This window comes from Sphaerodactylus townsendi, linkage group LG01, assembly GCF_021028975.2.
Source record: "Sphaerodactylus townsendi isolate TG3544 linkage group LG01, MPM_Stown_v2.3, whole genome shotgun sequence".
NCBI lineage: Eukaryota > Metazoa > Chordata > Lepidosauria > Squamata > Sphaerodactylidae > Sphaerodactylus > Sphaerodactylus townsendi.
Genome location: NC_059425.1, coordinates 41,768,404 through 41,794,742, shown reverse-complemented (window position 1 = coordinate 41,794,742; position 26,339 = coordinate 41,768,404). Strand labels below are relative to the sequence as shown.

General features: G+C 41.9%; 1 protein-coding gene across 31 annotated transcripts in view; it reads right to left on the bottom strand.

Annotated features, from left to right (window-relative positions):
- Positions 1-26,339, bottom strand: part of NRXN1 (neurexin 1) — a 1,129,265-nt gene that overhangs the window by 515,101 nt on the left and 587,825 nt on the right. For 18 of the 31 annotated variants that reach the window (XM_048518919.1, XM_048519063.1, XM_048518954.1 and 15 more), the window contains 2 exons: positions 20,003-20,176; positions 11,268-11,387 (listed from right to left, as the gene is read on the bottom strand). In XM_048518919.1, the coding sequence (XP_048374876.1) occupies positions 11,268-11,387; positions 20,003-20,176 (294 nt within the window). Of the gene's footprint in view, positions 1-11,267; positions 11,388-12,365; positions 12,393-20,002; positions 20,177-26,339 lie in introns of all 31 variants that reach the window. The other 13 variants (XM_048518867.1, XM_048518884.1, XM_048519026.1 and 10 more) reach the window with 1 other exon arrangement.

Sequence of the window (26,339 nt, the reverse complement as noted above, 5' to 3'; positions counted from 1 at the left end):
GTCAACATAGACTCTACCATATCAGACTGCAATCAGAAGGGTCTGACAGAATGTTTGAATGGTAACTGTCATATATTGTCCCATACCCCTTTCCAGCTTCTTGTCATGCTCACAATCACAGGCATACTAAAGACACTCATGATGCAAATGTTGAAGACTCATGGCTGGAATCACCTGGCTGTTGTGAGTTTTCTGGGCAGTATAATAATATTTGCTCCTAAAGTTTGGGTGTTCCACCCAAACACTTACTGATTGGTTTCCCACCTGGGGACAAGACAATTTATATCCCACTAAAACATTCTTTTCTCACTGGACACAGCGTGTAACAGACTTCCCTCTGTGATACAACTCTGAAGATGCCAGCCACAGATGCAGGCGAAACGTTAGGAACAAGATCCACCAGACCACGGCCAGACAGCCTGGAAAACACACCACAACCATTTGCTCCTAAAGTTTCATTCGCATTTATGGTTGGCATCTTCATGTTGTGCGATGGAGAGAAACCCATCTTACTGCGACACGCTTCTAAAGATGCCAGCCGTAGATGTGGATGAAACTTTAGGAGCAAAAGCTACCAGACCACGACCTCACAGCCCAGCAAACTGACAGCATCTAGATACTCATGATCTTGCGTGAGTAGCTATTGAGAATCTTGGAAATATGTGAGCAGAATTTGAGGTGACCACTAATGGCAACTCCCCTATCAAACAGAAAATCTACCTATTATAAAAACATTTTTAAGTACAAGATGTCATGACTTGAACATGAGTTTAAAAAAAAGAATAAGTGGGGCAAATCACTGCTCTAAGTGGTTCAGAGAGCACGCGCACCTTGGCAGGTATGGTCCAGCATAGTCTTCTTCAGGCCATTTTCCTATGTGTAATGATTTCGTATGAAAAAAGAAAATCTCACACATATGCCTTGAGGCTATTAGAAGCTGCAGGGGTTCCCGGCAAAGCTCAGATGTGCTCTGGACAAAGAAATAATTGCATGTGGTCTGAAATGCAGTGCAGACAAGACTGTCTTCTCCTTAGCTCATTTCACATTAGTATCCGTTTGATTATATTCCTTTGACTATATTCCATAGAATTAACTCTGAATTGCTGGGGAGTACAATTTAGAATGTTGTTTCTCAGTTCTGCTCAGTGATACAGTCAGCTTAGCACAGCTACCTGCACACAGCTGTACACAGATTAGCCAAAAGAGCTTGCACTGCATTTTTGCAACCGATATCTGTCCCAGTGCTAACACTTTCCCTGCGCCCACCCCCCCAGTCCCCACGTTGACATCGTATCCTCTGCAGGAAGAGGTTAATCTTCACCGAAAATATCATCCTTCGGCCCTGTGCATTTGTTGAGGTTGCAGGGGGAAATGTTTTCTTTGAAGTCGGCTGTCATCCCAGCAAAGCTGTGTTAAGAAGCTCAAATTAAATATCTGTGGTAGTACATAGCATTAGGGAGTTGGGGCTGAAAAAAAAGATAGCAGCTTTGGGGGTACAACGGGCGGGGGAGAAACAGGATGATGGCTGGCTTTTTTTACAAGCTGTTTCCCGTAACGGAGTTTGATTTAAAATATTGCAGAGATTCACTTGCATGAAAATTAAAATAGCTTAGGATTTTGGATCCAAACTATCTGAATTTGATCTGACACACCACTACTGGTCCAGCAAAACTGAGACTTTTTTATTATTATTATTCCTGGTAGTACATTCAATTACTGAGATACTGTCGTTTTGAATATTTTCCTGCCATAAAGACACTTTCCCTTAGGGATTTTATAGAAGACGGCCTATTAAATGTGCCTTCCCTTCTTCTATTTTACTGTCTTCCCCCCCACACACTTTGAAAAAAAAAGGCTAAAAGAAAATGTAGGCTTGAATGGAACCAGGGAACAGACTGTGTAGTGCAACAAAACAGTGTATTTATTCCCCAAGGACATGGCAAGTAGGACAGAATAATGGCACCAAGAGCCAATGGAGTCTTATTTTGAAGGGGTAATGTACAGCAGGGTTTAAGGAAACAAGGACTGCTTATTCAGCTTGTAGGGGTGCCAACTCCAGCTTGGCATATTCCTGACAGTTTCTGGAGATGAACCTTGGCAAGTAAGTAGGTCCCCTAAATCCACCTTGTGAAGCTGCCATTTCCTTCTGGGAAACTGATCTCTGTAGAGAGGAGATCAGATATGATTCCAGGAGACCTGAAGGCTGCACCCTGAAGGCTGGCAAAGAAGAAGCCAGCCAGAGAGTGACAGCAGAAACACCTATTCAGTAAAGGGTTACAGCCCACCGGTCTTTTCCCATGACTGTTGCAATCTTCAAAATGATTCCAATCGTTTCTGCATAGCTAGAATCCTCTAGGTTCCACAATGTCATAGTTGTTGCTTATCTGGAGGTCTTGATCCTGCAGACCATTATACAACTTTGACACTGAAAACAGCCATTCTGTTTTAGGTTTGCTGTCCACTGGCTTAGCTGACCTCCCCACCCCATTTTTGTTTATTTCAAATGCTTTTGTTTATTTCAAATGCTTTTGTTTATTTCAAAAGGGGAGCAGCAGTGGCGTAGGAGGTTAAGAGCAGGTGCACTCTGATCTGGAGGAACCGGGTTTGGTTCCCAGCTCTGCCGGTTGAGCTGTGGAGGCTTATCTGGGGAATTCAAATTGCCCTGTGCACTCCAACACACGCCAGCTGGGTGACCTTGGGCTAGTCACAGCTTTTCGGAGCTCTCTCAGCCCCACCCACCTCACAAGGTGTTTGTTGTGAGAGGGGAAGGGAAAGGAGATTGTAAGCCCCTTTGAGTCTCCTATAGGAGAGAAAGGGGGGGGGTATAAATCCAAACTCCTCCTCCTCCTCCTCCTCTTCTTCTTCTTTTTAAAAAGTGTCATTTTTAACTTTCTAAAACAAGCTAGAAAATTGCCACAACTTGCCAGTGATAGCTTCCTTCTTGTGCCCCAAAGAGATAGTTTTGCTAGTGAGAACTGCTGGGAATGTAATAAGATGAAATTTAAGAAAGATAAAGTGTAATAGAAAAGGAACAAAGAACACAAACAACCCCAGGGGAATAATAAGCTAAGCAAAGGCAGTGCAGTGAGTTGTTGGGGGACAGGTGTAGATTCCACATAGGTAGTTAGCACTTGTGCTGCTTCATCCTAATGCAAGACAATGCAGCACAAGAAACAAACCTGAGACTTAAAATTAGACCTCCGACCTTAGGCAGCTGCAGGTGAAGTGCTATGTTCATCTAGAGGAGAACCACAAAATACATGGTAAGATTTTGGGGATTTGTTTCCCAGCTGCATTGTTGAGAGACAAGCAGTCCCATCCAAACTCAGGGCACAGGGCCACAGCACCAGGGAGGATCACAGGGGCCACATGCCAGCAAAATCACCCCTTTGCCAGGGCAAATGCTCTGGGGAAGACAAATCTGCCCAAATGGCTGCATGTTGCTCCCACAGGCAGATTCATTCCTTTTGGTGGGGCTCTAAAAATTGTAGTCTGTACAGTTCAAAGAACAATGTATGGAAGACTCAAACAGAAGGAAGCCCTTAAGAAACATTCTGGTTGTTTATTTTGTGTCACATGGTTCTGCTTGGCTCTGATCCCACAAGCAGTGTCAGGATTCAAACAGTCCCAATGAGATCATTGGTGAAAATATGTAAGATTAGTATTATCACCCATTATCTGTGTTGGACTATATGAATCCTGACACTGCTTCTGGGGGCAGAGCCATATAGTGTGATCAAGTGGTACATAAAGAGATTGCAGTGGTGTAGGGACAGAATCCATTTCCTACACTACCTTCTTGTGCCCCAAAGAGATTATTGGTTTTATCACAGTGGCTCAAATCAGAACTATATGTCCTCTGAAGATTCCAGCCACAGATGCAGGCAAAACGTCAGGAGAAAATACTACTAGAACATGGCCACACAACACCCCAGTGATTCTGGCCATGAAAGTGATTCCAGTCGTGAAAGCCTTCGACAATACACAGAACTATATACTATTGTAGGATGGGATTTAAGAACTTTTCATACAATTTTATATATAATTCTGATCCCATCCAACAGATCCCCTAATATACTCAGGTTATTTTCACTAATATCCCAGGATGCCATTTTGTCATTTTCTGTAATGCCATTTTAATTTTTAAAAAGCGCAAGCTACATCACTGCAAAACTCTAGAAAATATATAAATTCTTACTTAAAATGTAACTCAAAACAGAATTTGCAAAACTGGAATTGTTGCTAGCCCATATATATTGTCCATGTCCCAGAGTGGGGAACCAATCAGTAAGTGTTTGGGTGGAACTTGCTATGCAAAGGTGTGGTTGAGTGCATTGTATTGTGGGTGGGATTATCAGTCCAATTTCATTTGTAGTTGCATTTGCATTCCCTGCAGCAGCAGCACTATTGGTGAATGCAAATCCTGTGTCTGGGTGGAGTCCATTGTCCATGAATTTAGCATGCCCTTGACCTTTAATTTTGGTGTTTTTAAGTACTAGTAGTCAAGCTTTGTTAATTCTCAGAGTCTCTTCTTTCTTGTTGAAGTTGTCTTGGTGTTTGTGAATTCAATGGCCTCCCTGTACAGTTTGATATAGTAATATTCCAAATTGTCCAGAATTTCATTGTTTTGAAATAAAATGTTATGTCCAGTTTTGTTCAGAACATGTTCTGCTACTGCAGATTTTTCAGGATGGTTAAGCCAATAGTGTCTTTTGTGCTCCTTAATATGAGTCTAAATGCTACAGTTTGTGGTTCCTATGTAGACCTTTCCACAGCTGCAAGCTAACTTTTAATTGTTTTTCCCTTTATGATATTATTTATTTGGGTTTTTTTGCTTGTATGTTGAGATTTTTATCCCAGCTCTGAGCAGCTGACAACATGAAAATATAACAATTAATATAATTAAAATGAAGATTTCCTACAGACATAAACCAGTAAATAATTTTTTTCAGAAGTAAAATGCCAGACAGCTTCCCTATACAACTGGTGGCATAAACAGAGGAAGCAAGCAGGAAGGGGAGGAAAAAAGGGAGAGTGAAGAGAAAGGGGGACGAAAACTAGGAGGGTTAAGAAAAACAATGGGACAGGGAAAGGGAATGAGAAAGGGAGGGCAGTTAGGGTAGAACTGTTCCCAACCATAGGCCTGGTGAAATATCTGTCTTGCAGGAAAAACACCGTCAGGCTGTATTTGTGACCTGTGCCTCCAAAGAAAGGGAGGCATCCAGAGTCACACCCAGGCTCCTGACAGTGGAAGTTGATAACAGTTGCACACCATTAAGAGTTGGAAACTGATGTCCTGTACCTGGATCCCCCTGGCCCAGTTACAGAATTTCTGTCTTTTATAGATTTAATTTCACACAGCTCTGTTTCAACCAATCCACCACAGCCTCCAGACAGCTGGCCAGAATTTACAGAGATTTAATTTAGGATTACACATGCCATCAGTAAAAGAAAAGTCCAGTTTAATAATTTATTTGATTCCCTGAAGAGCAGAAGAGAAAATAGTGCTTTTGACACTGTTTCTTTTATAAATTTGGTGCAATTTAGCAATTTCACAAAGCCTGGCTTGTGATGCCAATTACATAATTACTGACTTTTGAGAAACCACTGTAATTACTGCAAAGTTATTCTTGCTGGTCTGACGCTTCTCAAATAATTCTGTTATGTTCCACAGGGACTAGATGCATGTCACCCTCAAATGCTCTTCAGGAACTTTAAGGGAGGGGCTTTATGGGATTATTTTATAATTTAAAACATATTATTGAGCACCAGAAAGAAACTGAAATGAATATGAATTGCATAATTGTTAGTCCTCAGAAGAGAAGTGCTGAGATTCAAACTGCCTGAAAATCATGCCCTTTGATTTGGAAGCTTGCCCATCTAATCCCAGATGTCCATGGGCTGGTTATGGTTTAACGAAGGAAATGTCTTGGGAACATACCCAACAGCTTCTTTTTTGTTACTTAACATATCCCAAGATAAACCATCACACTGAAAACTTTCACTTGTGCAAGAGATGTTCCCCAGTGGATTATTCTGAGAGCTGAATGGAATATTGAAAGCTGAATGGAATATTGAAAGCAAGAAGTCTCGCATGAGCATTTGATGCAAAATAATTACATTTATGTTCCTTTTGGAAAATATTATGGAAACCTCTACCAAATCACTACAGAATGCAAAAATAGAACACGTGCTCTAGGAAACTGTATGCCCAAGGCACTGAACAAATCTTTGTGCTAATCACTGTGAAACACAGGGAGAAAAATTAGCTGGGCACACTGGGAACAGCTTTTATCAATGCAGCCTAATCTTCTTCACCCAAGGTGTGTGTAGATATGTTTTGACTGATTTCTATTAGATGTCTTCATTAGGAAAACATATGAAACCCAGGGAGTTTAATAATGACAATTATACCCCAAGATCCAAAGTCATATTCTGCTACGTACAATATTGATTTTGGGAATTCAGAAAAAGCTAGAAACGTGTCTGTAATCTGATTATACGCCAGCCCATTCACAAGAATGTAATGCACATGATATCAAGCATCTAGAAAAGTCATCTTATGTCATGCACATATACTAACAGTCCTAATTTGCATCAACATTAGTATCAGCATGCAAAATATTGTTATGTATAACACTTGTAAATATGATAGATTATCTCTCTAGGCATCTATCTAGAACATTCTTAAACATTTTAATATATTACTGCCCACTAAGAATGAAACACCATCACTCAATGCCCCACCCCACCCCCACCAAGCCATAAGTAACCAGTTAGGACATGGAAACAGCACTCTGGGCAAGGCAGCTATTATATTTTGTTAGGTACATTTATGATTTCCTGACCTGGATAGCCCAGGCTCGCCTGATCTCATCACAACTTGGAAACTAAGCAGAGTAGACTATGGTCAGCACTTGGGTAGGACACCACCAAGCAAGTCCATGGTTGTTACCCAGAGGCAGGTTATGACAAACCAACTCTGAATGTTTCTTGTCTTGAAAACTCTATGGGGATGCCATAAGTCAGGTGTGATTTCACAGCAAAAAAGATATCTACATGTTTGCTAAAGAAGATCTCAGGTATAGAGCCCCATTGATGCAAGAGGTTGAAGGATGTGATTTCACCCCCTTTTCTCCTCCTCTATGTAGCCTCAAAAACAATGATAGGACTACTACTCCTTGAGGATCCTGTAACCCTAATGAAGAGAAGGAAGACCTATGAAGATCATGGGACCTTGTGCAGAGCTGGCAAGGTCCTGGCACTGGATGCCACCCACAGACTTCTCCATAAAATAAAACTGAAACGAATGCCTGGAACCAAAGATTCCAAGTGCTTTGAGTTCATTTTGGAAATGACAAAAGGTAATCAAGAACTCCAAAATCTAGATTTGTGAACTGCAAATCAAAACATAGATCTAGTTCATTGGCATTGTTCATTACAAAATGTCAACTTCTTCATTACACAGAATTCTCCAAATTGCATAGAGGGAGGGAAGGTAGCATGATATATCTCAGTCTCTTTGGATATCAGAAGCTAAGCAGGGTCAGTGCTTAGAAGGGAGACCTCCAAGCAAGACCCTGCAAATGAAGGCAATGGCAAACCACCTTTGCTTAACCACTTGCTTTGAAAGCCCCTTGTTGGAGTAACCATAATTTCGCTATGACTTGACGGCACTTTACACACACGCAATTTGCATAGGTTTGAGTTTCTGCATTGTACAAACAGATTTAGAATTTCACAGATCTGAAACCCAGTTAACAAATGGGACGTGAAGTGCCACAAAAGCTCTGTCTGTGATCTCTCTTTTAGTCACACACGACATCATCGGACACTTCAGGCAAGCAAGCAATGAGGAACATGCGTATGTGGATTGCCCTTACATACTGAAAAACCCAAGTTGATTTATAAATATCCTCCTGATATGACACAGTACTATGACTGCACTGAAATCAACTGGACACAACATATGGACTCTAATTTGATGTGATGCTACCATACTTGTTATTACACATGCTTGATAGCTTCCCATGCCATTAACTTGTGTTTTTTAAAAAAGAAATGTAATAATTCTGGATGTGCTTAGTTTTTTGTTTTGTTTGGAATTTCGGTAAGGCAGAATGAAGTTTGAATTTACAAGAGGACTTAGGGAGAGAATGGTGGCACACTTGCTATAGAAGCTCCAATTTCAGGTCAGGATCATTTTCAACCCTGTGCTTAAAGAAAAGCTGACTGCTCAAGAGGAGGACAACTCAAAGCTGAAAACCTGCTGTTAGTCATACTTAGACTGTTCCTCCGGTTTTCCCCTCCCTCACAGAAGCCACAGCAGCTATCCATTTGTAAGAGTTATCATTAGGTGTCCTTTTTGCAGTTTCCTATATAATCCTAGGGTTGGGGTTTTTTGGAACTCCTCCCTCCACCAGCTGACTTTGTACTGAACAATTTAATGCCTTCTGTCATATTTCATCTCCTGAAGATTGTAGTCCTGCATCTACTCCAATTTATCATCACGGGGGAAAGAAAAAAGAACCTCCGTGTCATCTGAGGTCAAAAACTTATTTGCACTGTTTCCCTGTCAAAGAACAGGAAATAGGACACGGTTTTTGCAGTTGTCTGAGACTTGGAGATTTGGAGTTCCATGAATCATATAGTGGTTTTCTTTAAGGTGTAATCCATAGGGCAGCACATGTTGTTGGAACATGATTACCGGGCAGTGGCAAAGGAAGGGAGAGTCCATGGATGTATTGTCTACATGTAACCTGCTATGTTTCCGGAAAGACTTATCCAGAAAGACTTTTCCAGAAAGCCATCCTAAGCCCATTGATTTCAGTGGACATAGTCGGATGAAATTCTGCTCAGGATGGCAGAGACAGTGGCCAACAGAAGGTGATGACATACTGTGTTCATGCAAATGCTGATACTAGACCTCTATACAGTTACATCATGGCTACAAGTACATGGCATGGAGGAAGATCTCCCACCCTGAGCCATCATCCAACAGTACATGCCTTCTCCATCCAAGAATCACAGTGAATATTATACATCCATTATTTCACCACTAGGTATCTTTATTGTGGTATTCCCAAGCTCAACATCAGTACTGTAATGCTAGTGGACTTTTAAGCTTGGATGCAAGCCATCTACAGATGGACCAGGTTTGTACAAGCAATTTCTAGCACCCTCCCACAGCATCCCGCTGCACCATCAAAAAAAAAAAGAGTGCTGAGCATCAAAGGACCCTCTAGAACAATACACCGAATAGCAACATGAAGCGCTATTCTTCCTGTATCAGGATCCAAGTGTTTTGGATATCCATATTAAAATACAGGGTGTTTTCAACAACCTGCTTATGCAGGAACTAGCATGATATTTTCTTACCATTTAGGTTTTCTCACTCCATCTGGAGTTCCACAGCATCTGCATGCTTATTATCATCAATTAAATTGATAATTTAACATCAATTATTCTTGAAGTATGAAACTCTCTATTTATACAATATTATCTATTTATACAATCCTAAAACTTAAAAGACCAGTGATGTTGTGTGTTCACAAAACATGTATGCATGAAAACATCTGGACCTTTCATTAAATGAAGTAAGTGGGCATTCTGAATTAGATGAAATACAACCAGCATTAGTCTACGTTCAAAATGGCAGCTCCTGTTTACACAGAAATGTCCCATACCAGATCAGAAAACTAAAATGCATGCACACACAACTATGGACCAGTCCAACTAAACACCAGCTTGTGTGTGACTATCACTTTGAGACAAATGTCAATAGCCTAATATACATGGTTCAAATCTAACAACCAACCATGTTTTGTGCTAACCATGGCTTGTGTTCCTAGTATGATATGCTTACAATATCGTTCCCAGACATACGCATGACAAATAATGGTTTATGATCCCTGCCACCTCACTTGCCTCTCAGTAGAACTCCTTGGTTGCTGAAGTACAATCTTTAATAATTTCCTTGTAATTTCTCTGCCAGAAATCTGCATGGTTTCTAAACACTACAATATTGCTTTATTGTCAGAACAGGAAAACCCTTCTGAAAACAATCCAGTGGCACAAAATACATCATGAAATCAGGCTCCAATTTTCCCAAACTACATTGCTCCATGCCAAGTAGCCATTTGGGGGAATTTTTTTTAAAGTATAGGATTCTTTCCCTCCAAAAGTCCCATTTTTTATTATGTTCTTCAAAACAATGAGGCATTAAATGTTTAGTAGAGCTGTTGTTTAATCTCTTTGGCAAGATGGCCTTTGAACTATACGTGCACAATGGAAATACACTCAAACATGCAGCAAGAGATGCTGCAAATCTAGGGTTTACCAGGTGTGCCTATACTCTCAATTTTCTTGATATATAACAACATAGGGACATAGGTAATAAGAACTGTCCTGTAGACACTGGGAACTGAAAGCCATCTCTATGATCATTGCTGCTGAAAAGGAACAGCTATCACACAAGCTTGGCTTGGTCTTTACAGCTCGTGTTCATCCAAAAGAAGTTCACAGTTCCATTGGGCAGGTGAATACTTGGGTTGCAGACCTGTTGACCAGCAACCCCCTGAACCTCTCCAAGTAGACATTCTACCTCAGGATGTTTCATAGGCAGATCAAAATCTCAGTGTAGTCATGGAACCGACTCCCTCCAGATGTTTCCAACATCTAAATGTGATCCTTTTGACTTACGTCATTGTTAATTGATCTTAGGATTTATTCAGATAACAAGCAAGTGAAATAAAGCACTGTTCTTTTTTAAATTAAGTGACAGAGCATTTTGTGTCGCCCAAGGCAACTTGATGTAGGTAAGACAATGAAGGTTGTCAACGGTTTCCCAGTAATTACAGCCCTCGTGATATAATGTTACAAAATTACAATCTTTCTTAAGAAAAAACAAGATCTGAAAGGATATTTCCCCTCACCAAAAACCAAGAAGGAAAGGTTCTTAAGATTTTATGCAAAGATGATATTCCAACATATATTAGATGGAAAATTTAAGAAACACGATTCCAGTCTTCCCACATAACATTTCTAGTGTACCATCTCTAATGTAATGCTTCAGTTATATGCTTCCTACGAGCTTAGCAAAACATTTTTCCCACAAAAAAAAAAATCTCTGCAGAGTTTGCCAGTTCAATTAATTGTATAATATTAAAAGAATGCACCATTTGAGACACTTGCTTCCAAGGCCTGTGCCCTAGAGCCTTTCAGCCTTCCAGAGAGAGAAAGAGAGACGCAGCCTCTAATGTACTCACGGTCATTGCACAAAGTTCCACTGAAGGAGGTCATACTACAGTCACAGCTGAAACCGTCCCACTGCTGCAAGCAGACGCCTTGGTTTGCACACGAGTCCTCTTGGCATGTCGTGCTGGGCCCTAACGGGAACATACACACAAAAAAAGGACACTTGGGCATTTGTCTTTCATAGACACCCGATTTTCCACTGGATCACAGAGGGTAGTTGCCAACATCTCAATATGTAAAGGGCAAACTGAGGAGAAGAACAGACAGCAGGATCAGTCAGAACCTTTTAATTTTCTTTTCTTTTTTAATGAAAAGGCATATGGCTTTGCTTCATAATGGTGAGGACCATGAAGAGATGAATGAATTCAGAAATATGATTTTTAAAAAACAAACAAACAGAAGGAGATAAGTTCACAAAATGAGGTTTCCTGTCAACTTTGCTAATTTCATTGTGCTATGCTTGATTCTTTCTCTCTGACATGGTAAGTTCTGCCAGGTACCATGAAAAACAGGATAACAAACTACTTTTTTTAAAAAAATGATAAAATTAAAAGCAAGTTAGGAAACAAAATGTACTGCCATCCAAGCAATGATTTGATGAAGAGCGATGCCTGTAGAAAGTCAAGAGACGGTTGACTGGGCTTATTAATTTTTGTGCAATATATTTTTTACAGATTTAATAACAGGAATGTTGGCAAGTATCATTTCACATGCTTTACTTATCCCATGCGGGGGGAGGGAGGATTGTTTCTTTTTTTTAAGGGGGAGAAAAATCTGCAAAGTAACGCACCAGCATGCTCAAAAGTGACATACACGTGAGAAACAAAGCTATTCTATTTCTAGAGACTCATCAACTAGACCACTGGGGGAGGGGGAGAACTTAAAGAAAAAGGCATGATCAAAGCACTAAAGCAATCACTGAACAAATAAACACAAGACTGAAAGCCTTTATGCAGAATATCCTGTAAGAGGAAGGTTCTTGCATCACATTTTGAAAAAGGGAAGAGAAAATTGGATGCAAAGCAACATATGCCAGTGCAGGAAGGCGAATGGTCCCCAATGTGCATTCTGGGTTTCAGTCTTGTTTAATATACACAAGGGCTATCTACCTTGCAAATCAGCTTTCATCAATGCAACTTTGCCAGCAAAATTAAAAAAAAAGCAAAATATATTAAACATTAGTAAGCAAATATCGAAACGGCAGCAAACACAAGAAAGACCGTTCAGAGAGAAGGTGCATGCCGCTCTTAAAGAGGAAAAGAAATTCCACGTAATGCAAATAAATTAACGCTAATAGACATAAATCTCCAGGCAAGCCAAAATGAGAATGCAGTAATTTGCCAGCATTTACTACAAATATAATGGTTAATTGAGCTGATGGCATGTAATGAAGGAAAATTAAAAGCATTTCTTTTCATAGGATAGATGTGAACACATTAGCAGAGTGAATGCATGGTTTAAATCCTGACTAGCCATTTGTCATGTTCAGATACAGTCAAGTCAGTCATTAGCACATTTATTTTCTCCTCTCTTCCTCTCATCTTGATCTTCCACTGGAATAGATAACAGGATTGACATTTACATCAAGAACCACACATTCCCATTCACAGGTATGTGGTGGTGGCTCCCACTCTCCCATGCACTGGACAGCAGAGAAAATAAAGTTCAAAGATTTCACTTCATTCATCTTTCAAACACTTTCCCCAGGTTTCTCACCCACCTTTAATGAAACCATTGATTTGGAGGTGTTTGTTTGCTCAGTGAAATTTATAAGCAAATGTTCTATTTTGGGTAATGTTAGGCCTGTGAAATCTGAAGGGAAGCTGTTAGCCATGCCAAGAAGCATAATGTCAAGTTGGTAAATGAGTTCAGGAAATTGGACGGCAGCTCAGTTAGTGCTCAGATTGAGAAGCCGGTCCAGAGTCAGTAGCTTTATGGAATCTGGTGGAAATCCACTGGTTCCTTCTATCACCTTGGATCCACTGAACCAGTTACTGCATTACCAGTCTCTGGACATCCACAGCATTGATGCTGAAGCTCAAGCCATAGGGAACATAGCCCCTGAGCCACGCTGCCCAGTCCCAAGTTCGAGAGACTTACAGTTTCTTGCAAGGATTTAGTTTGTCAATATTACAGATTAACATCTTGACTCAAGAGAAGGTGGACAGCACTGGGGAGATGGCTGCCTCAGATTGGTATGGGATGGGGTCAGTGGCATAGCGCCAAGAGGGCAGTGTGTGTGTGATGCACTGGGCATGCGGCAGTGTGGAGGCGCAGGGCGCACCAGTGATCCGGGCGCAGTTCCCCCTCACTCCGGCTCTGGACGGGGCTACCTCAGTTGGCAATCCTGCAGCTGCCTCACCAACCCAGATCAGCACTGGGATGTGGTTGGCATGGGGGGAGGTGGCTACTGCAGCTGAATACCCCACAGCAGGCTCATTAGCCCAGACTGGCAGTGGGGAGGACTTGCCAGAGTCAATCGGGAGTGGAATGGGGTGTGTATTTGGACTTGGGGCCCATAGCAAGGTGGGGTGGCTGACTGGACAGGTGAGCCTGCTGCAGGCTTACAACGCCACATAGGGAGCAAGGAGTAAGTTCCTGGATTGGAGTGGGCGCAGCAGGCTTGCCATGCCAGATCAGGAGCAAGGGGAAGGAGTTGTCTCAGCTGGCTCCTGGTCCTGATAAGCCCTCTCAAGTTCCTGATCCAGCACCCAGACTGCATGTTTGACAGCCCTTTACATGTGTAAACATAAGGACACAAGTTCTGAATGTGCCATCAAGAACCTTGGGTTTGCCAGGGTTCCCAGTCACTTCATGTAGGATCTGTCCACAAGTGATGCAGAATTACATGTAGAGATGAGCACAACAGGTATAATACTTCTCCCCATCTCCAATGCAACTTAGGAACAGTCCTGTATTGATATGGTAAATGTGGCTGAGTTGAGAGCTGATTTGGGGCAATTTTTTAAAACAATTTTAAACACATGCCAAACACTTAGGGTTGCCAGCTCAAGCTTGGGAAATTCCTGGACATTTGGAGATAGTACCACCAGAATTTGAGAAAGGAGCTTACCAGGGATGTGATGCTATAGAACCTGAGCCCCAGGATTGCCATTTCCTCCAGGGAAACTGATATCTGCAGTTTGGAGATCACTTATAATTTTAAAAGAACTTCAGAACCCTACAAATACTGATCCCCCCCCCCCCACACACACACACATTCTAGTTGGGTTGTGTGAATCAGTCACATTATCTGGGTCACCAGCCCTCAATCCATTTATTCTACAGGCTGGAAAAAACAGCATCCCTTAAGAATTCAGCTGTGACATCATTCTTTGGCCCTGGGGATATTTTAATGCAAATATCTCATCACTGGCAATGAATGCTACCTTCTGCCCCCTCTCCCACCAGCAGCTGAACCTGTTATTTAGTCTCTATCACAACACAGTGAAAATACCTTTAGGTGTTCCGATGTTATACATTTCATGCATGTTTTTACACTTATGCTTTTCAACATTAATCATCAAATTAAAATTAGAACACAAGTCACAAGGCCGATCAACTTCAAAGAGGGAAAAAAACCATCAGATTAAAAAAGCATGACTGAATATGTAAGCAGAAAGAGGTGAGGTTTTATCAAACGGGTTGATCTTGGTTTGTTCAGGGTTTACATCAGTTGTAACCTAACCAATCAGTTGCTTGCTTTTCTCCTTCACTGGAGACTCATTACCACAGGAAAGCTTTAGCAGCAGCTATAGGCAGGTATGAGGATTGAGCTCAGAGCTGGATACCACTGGCTAATTTGATCTCCTGAGGCATCAGAAGCTAAACAGGGCCAACCTTGGAAAGTATTTGAATGTGAGACCTTCTGAGGTAGGCCTGGACAATTTGTTTCTCATCATGCTTGAACACAAGCCACTGGTCTGATGTATCCAGCCTGCTTCCCCCACCACCATGGCTAGTGGGATCTGTTTGGCTTGGTAGGTCACAACTTGTGCTTGCGTAGACCTCATCCAAGTCCATCTCAACTTGCTCATTAAAAATCATTATATGTTAAATAGCACTTAGCAAACTATTAGGGCTAATTAAGTGTTCAGAATTAGCAGTAATATATTTTCAAGCAGTAGCATGTTTCCTATTTATTAAAAGAAAACTCCAACTGGTTTTGATCAATCTTTTTTGCAGGCATCAGTGTCTCTATACCTTCTTGTATACTATACATTTATCTGTATTTACTTCAGCAGCCTCTGCAGGTTAGCAAGGTATTAGCAAGTATCTGTAAGGCTGGGGGCAGGGACATAGGTAAGGGGTGGGGGGTTCTCGGGTTCAAACCCCTCCTATTACATGTCCGGCTTGCTTGAAACAATGCATGAAATGGAACGGCTGGAAAGCCCTCAGTCACCGAACCCACCCCATAAAAAATCTGGGAGTGTGGCCAAATGGGATTGAAAAGAGAGGAAGGCTGGGAGTGTGGCCAAATGGGATTGAAAAGAGAGGAAGGTTACCAGGCCAAGCCTGACAACCAACAGGAGGGTTGAGGATAGGGACATGGGTGGTGGTGGTGGTGGTGGTAAAATCCTAAGAGTTTTCAGCAACTCTCAGATTCCATTTTGCTTCCATGTTGAAGCTGAAAATGCCATACCTACACAGAGGATACTGGCAGGGTTGTCTGTTTTTAGGTTATTCTTCTGGCCAATTGCAGCAATTGGCAGGAGGCCTGTCACCATAGTGGGAGAGGGTTTTTAATGGCCTGTTGTGCTCTTGGTTATGTTAACAAGGTTAGGGCTCTCCAAATCTCAGGGGGAAAAAATGAGTGACTTGATTTTATTTATTTATTTTTATTTACACTTTCACTTTTTAGCGCACCCTTCCCGAATCAAGTTGAGCTCAAAGTGGCTTACAACCAGATTTCATTAACAAAAATAAAATCACACATTTAACCATTTAAAATCCTCAGTAACAACTCAAGTTCTAATGGCACCCTAAAATGTATACCTTAACAGGGAACCAGTCAGAGAAGGAAGATAAAGGGAAGCAGAACACTGTGGACTCTTATTCAAAGGGAAAGAGGGAAGAACAAGAACATTCAAATAATAAGTAAAAGGAGGGGATGGAAGGAAAGAAGGGATGCCAGCTAGATGGAAAACGTTCCTGTCCTTAACCATAGGCCAGGCAGAACATCTTAGTTTTACAGGCTTTGAAAAATTGCAACAAGTCCCATAGGGCCCATATTTCAATTGCTAGAGTGTTCAACCAGGCCCAAGACTGAACCAGGAAGGCTCTGGATCTGGTTGAAGACAGCCAGACATTATTTGGGCCAGGGACTACCAGTAAGTTGTTCCCTGCTGAACATAACATGCTTGAGGGGATGTATCAGAAGAGGTGGTCCCACAGATATGAAGGCCCCAGACCATTAAGGGCTTTAAAGGTAATCAGCAAAACCTTGAACCTAATCTGGTACTTGACCTGGAGGGAGATCAGCTGGCAGAGCACAGGCTGTGTTTCTTCCACGGGGTCCCTGTAAAAACCCACACTGCTGCATTCTGGACCAGTTGAAGTTTCCAGAGCAGTCTCAAGGGTAGCCCTCATAGAGTGTGTTATAGCAGTCTAACTGGAGATGACCACTGCACATTGGCTAAGTCAGGGTGAGGTAGGAAGAGGACCCATTGCCAAACCTGGTGAAGATGGGAAAAAGCCATTCTGGCTACATTTGTGACCTGTGTCTCCATTGATAAGGAGGCATTCAAAATCACTCCCAGATTTTTGATTGTTGATGCAGGTGTCAATTACACACTGTCAAGAGTTGGGAGCTGGCACCCCAACCTCAGATATCCCCAACCCAGTCAGAAGACCTTTGTCTTCAGCGGGTTCAGTCAACTGTCTCAACCATTTTGCCACAGCTTCTAAACATCTGGCCGATTTAATTGGTGAGGCATCAGGCTGGCCACCCATCAATAGATACAGCTGGGTGTCATCTACATGCTGATGACAACCCATCCCAAAACTCCAGATTAGCTGGACAAAGGGCACAGGTAGATGTTACATAACATTGTGTACAGGACTGCCCTCTTGGGGACTCTGCACCCTCTATCCCCAAACTTGGAGGGATGAGACTAGCCATTGTAGGGCTGACCCATGTATACCACTATCAGCAAGGTAGTGGGTTAATAGATCATGATCAACTGTTTCAAACACTGCTGTCAGATCAAGTATTAACAGCAGCATCGACCTGCCTGGTTCCAGCTGTCTATGGAGATTGACTGTGAAGGTGACCAGCACTATCTCCATCCCATGACCAAACCAGAAGCAGGATTGATATGGGTCCAAAATTGATGTGCACTCCAGGAAAGCCTGGAGCTGCTTCACTACTGCTCTTTCAACTATCTTATCCAGGAATGGAAGCTTTGAAGCTGGGAGGTAGTTGGATGGATCTGTAGGATCCGAAGATGGATTCTTTAAGAGTGGCTTTACCACAGTCTCTTTCAAAGTACCAGGTAAAATTCTGAAACAATCAAAGGCAAAGTAGGACAAACAATTCTGACTCTGTCTGCATGTGTGTGCACACATACATAAGGAGGGTTCACCAGTCGCTACTCAGGATCTTGTCAGTCCCTGACCTCCAGGTGTTCTGATTTCCCCAAGGGAGCCCAACCCACAATCTGAGAACCAATAGCTTAAATCCAAATCCAGCTGCATTCTTGTTGAGCTAAGAATGTTTCAACTAGCATGTTCTTCCGTTTCATATTGATAGGACACTTCCTGGTGTGATATACCTTGAATCAAATGTAAGACTTGGGAATTGCAGTCAGACTCAGTATTGCAAGCCTGACCAATTTCACTCTGCAAGCCAAATGCAACTAGCCAATCACATACTGTTACTTGCTTATATTAGTAATGGATATAGTTTCAGAGGGTAGCTATGTTGGTCTGCAATAAAACAAGTAGATTTGTGTCCAGTATCACCTTGGATACCAACACAATTTTGAGAGTTATGAGTTTTTGAGAGTCAAAATTCCCTTTGTTAGATACCAATTGTGAATGAGCTCAAGTTCAGCTATCTTGCAACATAAATTCAGAGCAATTGACCCCACCCGCGGACATTGGATTCTTATCTCACTAGAGGTGTTAATTTTCTGCCCCCATGCATTTTCCCCTCTGCTCTAATTAAACAAACTAATTACTATACACATTGTACCTCTGCAACCTGAGTTCCTTCTTTGCAACACCCCTTCCACCTTCTTACTGGGATATTGGGACATAAACATATTCTTTCTAACTTGTATTTGAAGGAGCTTTGACTCTTGAAAGCTCAAACCCCCAAAATCTTATTGATCGCTAAGGTGCTGCTGGGCTTGAATGTTGCAATAATGTGTGGAAATTGCAGGCATATGGTAAGGGTCCTCTACCTCAAGGTGACCCATCATGAACTGCCAGCAAGCCATCTCTAGTAAGTGTCACTACTTGTCTATCACCATATGTCTTATATTTTGGGTCAACAGGACATATAGGGCCCTTTCAGTCCCTGTCCCTTTCTGGAAGTCCTGCTGTGCCACTGCCATAAGCAGCATGGCAACAGTTCCGCCTTCTTTCCAGCTGCAGTTCAGGGTTGGGAACTAGCCAAAGGCCTGAACGGCTACTCTTTGCTACTGCTGGAAATCACCTTTTGCCCTCACAAGCTCTGCTCCCTGGAGTACTACCTTGTGCTCCTTTTCATGGCAGCAGTTTACTCACCTTTCTGAACTGCCAAGTGGTTGTAATAATTGGAGCAGCAGTCTCTTCTGACTCTCCAGTCCCTTTCTGCTGGGTGGTAATACTTCCAGACCACTGCTTTCTCACTAAAGAAGGGTTGGGTGGATTGCAGTTTTTGTTTTTTTCTGGTGAGCTGTCCAACTGTGGTGCCAAAGCAGGAGATGTGGGAGTTTGGAGGTTGGGTGAGTGATCAGTTGTGAGAACTGGGTTGCAACAGTGGCTGTGGGGCAAGTGAGGAAGGAGGAGTTCTTGCCTAAAGGCATTTTTTCAAGAATCAGCCCCTCAACACCACAACTGACCCAGATTGCCGAGTTCTTGACATCCTTCTGTCATTCCAAGCAGACACCAAGGTTGACAGATCTTTATACTGCATGATAGCTGGATCCAGATTAAGATAATATCAGTTGTGCAGACCTGGAATACGACAGTGGTCCAAACCACCACGGCATAGCTCAGGGGTTATAACAAAACTTCCTCTATCTGGCCCTGGCTAGACAGCCAGAACATTTCAACCTGCATTAAAACCGTGCATCTAAATTCAATTAGTTAATTTATACGTAAACCACCATCTCAGCGCCATGATGATATAAAGTGCTGCATGGGAGCTAATTATTGCAACAATAAATTACAATATGGCACAAACAAATGGAGACATGCAAACCAGCCTGTTGGTGAAGAAGAACAGACTCCAATGATTATATTAAAGAAGATAAGTTAATGTTCTCAGGTTCAATTTGCTCTATGTGCCGTCAACGTACATTTCTCCATCAATGGCATCTGCCTTTGTTAATAATGTAAAACAAGTCCTGCTTACAGCTGTGGCACAGCGCAAATAGATGACAGTGAGCGAGATAGGAAACTGTCATCTCTGGTGTGCAAATAAACAGAACATAGCAGGAGGTACAATACAGACACACACACCCTCCCAGCAATGAGGTAGAGAAATATTTAATTTGCATTAGAGGAGCCTGTGACAAGATTACAAACAGCTTTGTACCTTCACATCCTCGTTCAATCTGCCCGTTGCAAAATAGAGCATCCGAGATCAGGTCTGGAAGGCGCCCATTCAGGTCCACAGAGGCAAGGCAGCCCTGAAACCCCTCTTTTGCGTGGACGAGCTTCGGCAAGGATTTGTAGGTTTCTTTTGCTACTCCTCCAATGTACAAGTCACCTGTGGAGCCAAAGGACACATTGAGTTGGAGCTGCTTTACCTTGTCATAAGGATTCCCAGTCTTTTTCCAAGGAGGACAAGGTTATGTTGGAGCTTGATTGCATTTGATCTTTGCAGGAAAGGCTGGGAGATAACAATGGGTAAAAAGCCACCCAGCATAAAAAGAGTCCTGCTGGTCATAAGAGTAGTTCATCTAGTGCAGCATCTTGTTTTCCACAGTGGCCAACGAAAGGTCCTGGAATGTATCCCGCAGTTGCTGTGCCTAAATTCCATTTACTCATCATGGCTCTATGAATCTGTCTGCTGCCATTTTAAAGTAATCTAAGCTTGTGGTAATCATTACATCACACGACTGTAAATTCCACCAGCAAATTATGCATGGTGTGAAGAATTACATGGGATTACATGCAGATCCCTTATTTATGAATACATGAAAGACCATTTGTCTATCAAATCAGCACTGTCCACTGCTATGGACAGCACATCACCTGTTATTTGACCTTTTAATTGGCAATGCCGGGGATTGGACTTGGGAACTTTTGCATGAAAAGCAGATACTGAGCCATGACTTCTTTTGAGCCTGAATCTGAGGGAATTGAACAGCAACATGATGGTTTCAGTCTCTGGGTTGCAGTTTTACTGCTGGGTATTTGAACCCAGTTCTCCCTATTTCAAGTCCACACAGGATCTTCATATTATCTCCTGCAGAGGAAGCTATAAGGTCCTGCTGGATGTATCATCACCCAATTTAGAATAAATTATCAAATACAGTCCCTGCTTTAAAGAGCTAAAGCCCAGATAACCAACATTCTACAAGAGGGAAATGCATTCCTCTATGATAAGCCTAATGATCCTAAGAACACTTTCCTGGGAGCCAGCCCCATTTAACAGAACCAAGCAAGCCTGTAAATATTGTAATATAAACAGGTATGTCAAGATGTCACTAGTAATTGTTTGATACAGAGTTCCGTCTATGCTGATGAAAGCAGCAATCTTTGAGTCAGGGTCACAAAGTATTTGTCTCAGAATTTCCAATGGTAACTGATTACCATTAATAAATATGGGGTGTACATGTTTATTTTGATGCCTTCTCAGACATATATAAACTCTACATGACAACTATAGATATGGAGAATGAAAAAAGGAACATTACAAGAAGATTATATTTTTTGAGCAGTATAACTTTACATTAGGACCTCATTACATTGTTTGAAAGAATACATCACATTCCTAAGTACAATGTATTTACTTAATCCTGAACAATTTAGTTAATTCTAGAGGTAAAAATAACGAACACTAAATCCCTTTGGTGATACTTGTCTAATAAATGAGTACGTGATTTGTTAAGCTGACTAGTATTTAGTCACTGGAGACCATCACGACAATCTGACTCAGATATAACCTGTCCCGATTCCCATCTCACCATTGCTTGAGTGATAGCACGTTGTGATATCACTGATAGTTGTGACAAGAGAAGAATGACTGAGTCTGTTGATTTCCAAGAGGGGATGCATCATAACTTGATAGGAAATTGCACAATGCCCTATTTTCCCCGTATACTTGAATCTGCTCTATTGGTTTGGGGTAGTTCTTTCAATCATCATGATTCTTCTACATTTGGTGCAAACTACCTGTGCAGTCCAAAGGATGGTATGTTCCCTTCCACTTTCCTTTATGCATGACTGGGACAGGCAGTAGGTTTCTCAAAAACACTATTTATTGTGATAGAACAATGAACTGTGAATTATGCTCTTGCTTACAAACAAGAGTTTCAAACCAAAGATAAATTATTGACTGGAATCTTAAGATTGCATCCAATCAATCCTCAGCAGGAAGTGATGGTGGATTGTCTCCTCAATATCCAGTCACCAGCAGCCCCTTTTGTCTTCTATTAAGATTCTTCCTGGCATATCTGCATGTACAGGTTCAGTCCCTGGCATCTCCAGTTAACAGGGGCAGGCCGTAGGTATGTGAAAAACATCTACCAGAGACCCTGCAGAGTCACTGCTAGTCTATGTAGGCAGTATTGAGCTTGGTGGAATAAGGCAGCTTTATGTGTGTTTTGTCCTCTCTTGGGAGAGGCTGTGGCACAGCGATAAAGCTTCTGCTTGACGTGCAGGATCAGGTAATAAATAGATGATATGAAAGACTTCTACCACAGCTCTTCGAGGGCTGCTGCCAGTGTGAGAAAACAATACTGACCTTGCTTGACTAATGATGTGATTCAGTGTAAGATAGCTTCATACATTCTATGTGTACCATGTCTGATGAGCAGTGGATATAAGCCATTTTTTTAAAAAAAGAACATAGAGAAGTTTGGTGTTTCCTCCAATCTGGACATCAGATCAAACTGTAGTTTCTTAGGGATCCATACACCTTCCATCTTATTCTGAGTGCCCTGACCTGGATGGCTCAAGCTGGCCACTTTTCATCAGATCTCGGAAGATAAAGAGGGTTGGTGCTGGCTAGTGCTTGGACCAGAGCACTCCAGGGAATACCAGGGTTGCTATAGAGGGGAAGTCAACGGCAAACCACCTCTGCTGGACCCCTTATGCACATGCAGAATAATGCACATTCAATGCACTTTGCAACAGGATTTTGATGTACGAAATAGCAAAATCCACTTGCAAACAATTGTGAAAGTGGACTGAAAGTGAATTATTCTGCATGTGCGGATAGCGCCTGAGTCTCTTGCCTTGAAAATCCATGTCGGCTGTAACTTGGTGGCACTTTACATGCCTAAGCTTTGTTCTGGGTCACAAATTGGAGAAAGTAGGTTGGATGATAGAAAACCTGAGCTCTAGGAATACAGTGGCTTCACTCTCATAATGAATAGACTATTATTTTACATCTGAAAGTACCTATTGTGGCTTCAAGTCTTGCTTGAATTTTCCAGTTTTTCATGACCAAAGGTCAAATGGAAATGAAGCCAATATATAAAAGTCCTGCCCGTATAATAATATAATTCTTTCACATTAAAAGAACCAAACAATGGCTCAGTTTTAATCAAATATATTGGAAGAGAAGCAAACATCGTTACTTAGAAACAGGGCCCAGTATAACATTTTTCTTATGAGAGAGACCTTGATCAATTCACTTAATTAAATAGCTTCTGAATAGTAGATTGTACCAACCATAAATATAGTTTTCTTTTAATTCCTGATTGGGTGCAAGACATGTCAAGTCTAAAGGGGATAAATAAGTCAAAGACAATAATTGGCATGACAGAGAGCAAAATATAAAAGGCACTGCATTTCTCTGAATGCTTTCATTGAGACCATTAAAACTGGCATAGTAGACATGGGAAAGATAAAGTTTTATGCTTCCTTGGCAGGTCTCCCTGCCATCCCTTCTTTTAACCTCAGCTAGTGGATGGTTGGGTGACCTTTCAAGGAAGTCTCCTTGTACCAAAATCTCAGAAGGTCCTTCCAGCCCATGGCACCTGCTTTCAGCTCTGATCTGGTCACTCCTCTGAGCCACCACCTTCCTCTGAAGTTCTGCAGGCATTATTTGCTATCTAGGCACAGTCTGTAATTCCAAAGGTGGACTTTCAATCCAATACAGAGAATTTACGTCCCATTGAAATCAGTGGTGTTCATGATGAACCCTGTCTAGAGTATCATAGCCAGGGGATTGCACCTAAACTCCCTTCTGTCTGAATGGAAGGTACTTGTGATCATAAAAGGGGAAGCTTCTGCCCCAAGTATTTTTCCCCCAAAGGTACATGGATCCTCATCAACTTTTCAGATAGCGGTTAGAAAGATCTATTCTGCAAAAACTCTGTTTGGCTCCAACCCAATTTACTTTGATATAAGTAGCTGTTGGGATGGGAGTGATCTAGATCTCAGCTACATCCCTACAATTTCTTTTCTCTCATCCCGCAGCCAGCTGAAGCAGAACAAGGCTTCCACTATGTTTATACAACACTAGGAGTAACCTTGCTCATCTTTGGGAATAATGATCTCTGGAAATAATGGGGGATCAGTCTGAACAGGTCACAGTGCAACAGCAATTCAAGTTCCCTATTAATTTCTAGACTTAAAAAGACAGGAATAAAGGTTTGGGTCCAAAGGCCTAAGACTATTAAAGAACAAAAGGCAGATTTGCCTTTGAGATGCTGATATTGATTGTTCGCCACAAATAAATGTGTGTTTGGGAATCATTGGTTCTAACCTCCCTCTGTTAATCATTAACTCCCATTGAGACATGCCTTTATAAGGTGCAATATAAAAAGTAACACACAAATGGCTTGTAACACTTTGTTGGATGATTTTAGTGGCTGTTTCACTGTCCTCTTTATTCTTACTTTTTAAAAAGAATTAGTGCCTGTTTGCCTCATTTAGAGTCTTTAATAAAGGATGCTTTATGCAGATGCAATAATTTGCGAACTGCTCACATTTACTCATTGACTACGTTAACTATGAATCATTTCTAAGGAGACAGGAACACAAACCAAATCAGTAATCCAAAGCACCTCAGGATCCCAGTGCACATGGCATGTGCACGCATATGCACATGTTCACACACACACACACACACACACACACACACACACACACACACACACACACACACACACACACACACACACACACACACTGGGGATATTCTACTGATTCTACTGATTCTATTTATAGTGGGGATATTCTACTGATCAGTCTCAAATGTACCATTCTCAAGAAAGGTGATTGAACAAGTGGTGACTGGCCAACTTCAGGGATCCCTGAATGAAGTAGGTTATTTGAACCCATTCCAAGGAATGGGTTCAAATTGAACCCAGGTGTATCATGGAACTGAAATGTGGCAGGAGATGGAAGGGAAAACTGCCAGGACCTCTCAGTGGCTTTTGATACCATCAATCATGGAAACTTTCTGGACTACTTTTCTGGGCTGGAATAGGGAAGCACTGATCTGTGGTAGTTCCAGTCCTACCAGGATGGTAGGGCCCTTTCTGCACATGCAAACAGCTCTCCGGGGACCGGTGTTTTTCCATCCCTGGGCCACTGTTTTTGGCCCTGTGTAGAAAGGACCCAGGTTTAAGAAGGTGGGGCTGGGGGATTGGTGTCCCTTGGGTTATGGGGTTCCCCCAAGGTTCCCCCTAGTCCCGCATGCTTTTCAATATCTATGTAAAGCTGCTGAGAGAGGTAATCTGCTTTTCTGGGTTGAGCTGCCACCAATATGAAGATGACACTCAGCTCTATCTTGTACCACTAGCAGATCCCAGAGAGGTTGTGGAAACCATGAACAATTACTGGGAGGCAGTTTTGGGATGGATGAGGGCTAATCAACTGAAACTTAATCCCAACAAAACAGAAGTGCTAGTGATGATTTGGGATATTTGACCCGGAAACTGGGATATCTTCTGTCCTGGATGGACTCCCCCTAAAGAAGCAGTTCATAGTTTGGGTGTGCTGCTGGCCCCAGACCTCCTGTTGGATAGACAGAAGTCGCCAGAGTGGCCTTTCACCAGATCTATTCACCGTGGTGCATGCCCCACATCTAGATTAGATTATAGCAATTCACTCTAGGTGGGGCTGCCACTGAAAATTGTCCAGAAGCTACAGCTGATACAGAGTGTTGCAGCAAAAATGTTAACTAAAGTGGATAATAGGAATCAAATCACCCCATGAGTGTATGCGACTCCTGGCCAAATGCATTTTAAATAGGAACAGATTAGCAGGCGAGATCCCCTACTCACTGTTTATACCTTATGTCAAGCTAGTAGTAAAAGACTTTGTTCTTTCATGGGTTGGGATTTTTTTAGAAGAAAAAAATTAGATTAGCCCTGCCCCTGTCACAAATAACCTCTTTATTCACCTGACTGAATCACAGCCATGGCACTGAGCATAACATGTGCTTAGGAGGTCAAAGGTTAGTTGTAGAATTAAAAAAGAAAAATGAAAATGGATGTCTTTGTGGTTCTGGTTAGGAAAGAGATATGTTTAGTCACTGTCTCCTACCATGCCAACAGCATACAAAAATATGTTCCAAATAGACAGAGCAGATATTTGAGGGCAGCCAGTTAAGAAGATTATCATAATAACTTTGCGCATTGCATTGCTGACTATACCTTCAAGTTTTCACACCAAGAAAACCTCATTATTCAGGGTGAAATAACACTGGCCACTCAGATACAGTGCCAGCTGCAAAGAATTGGGGCGGG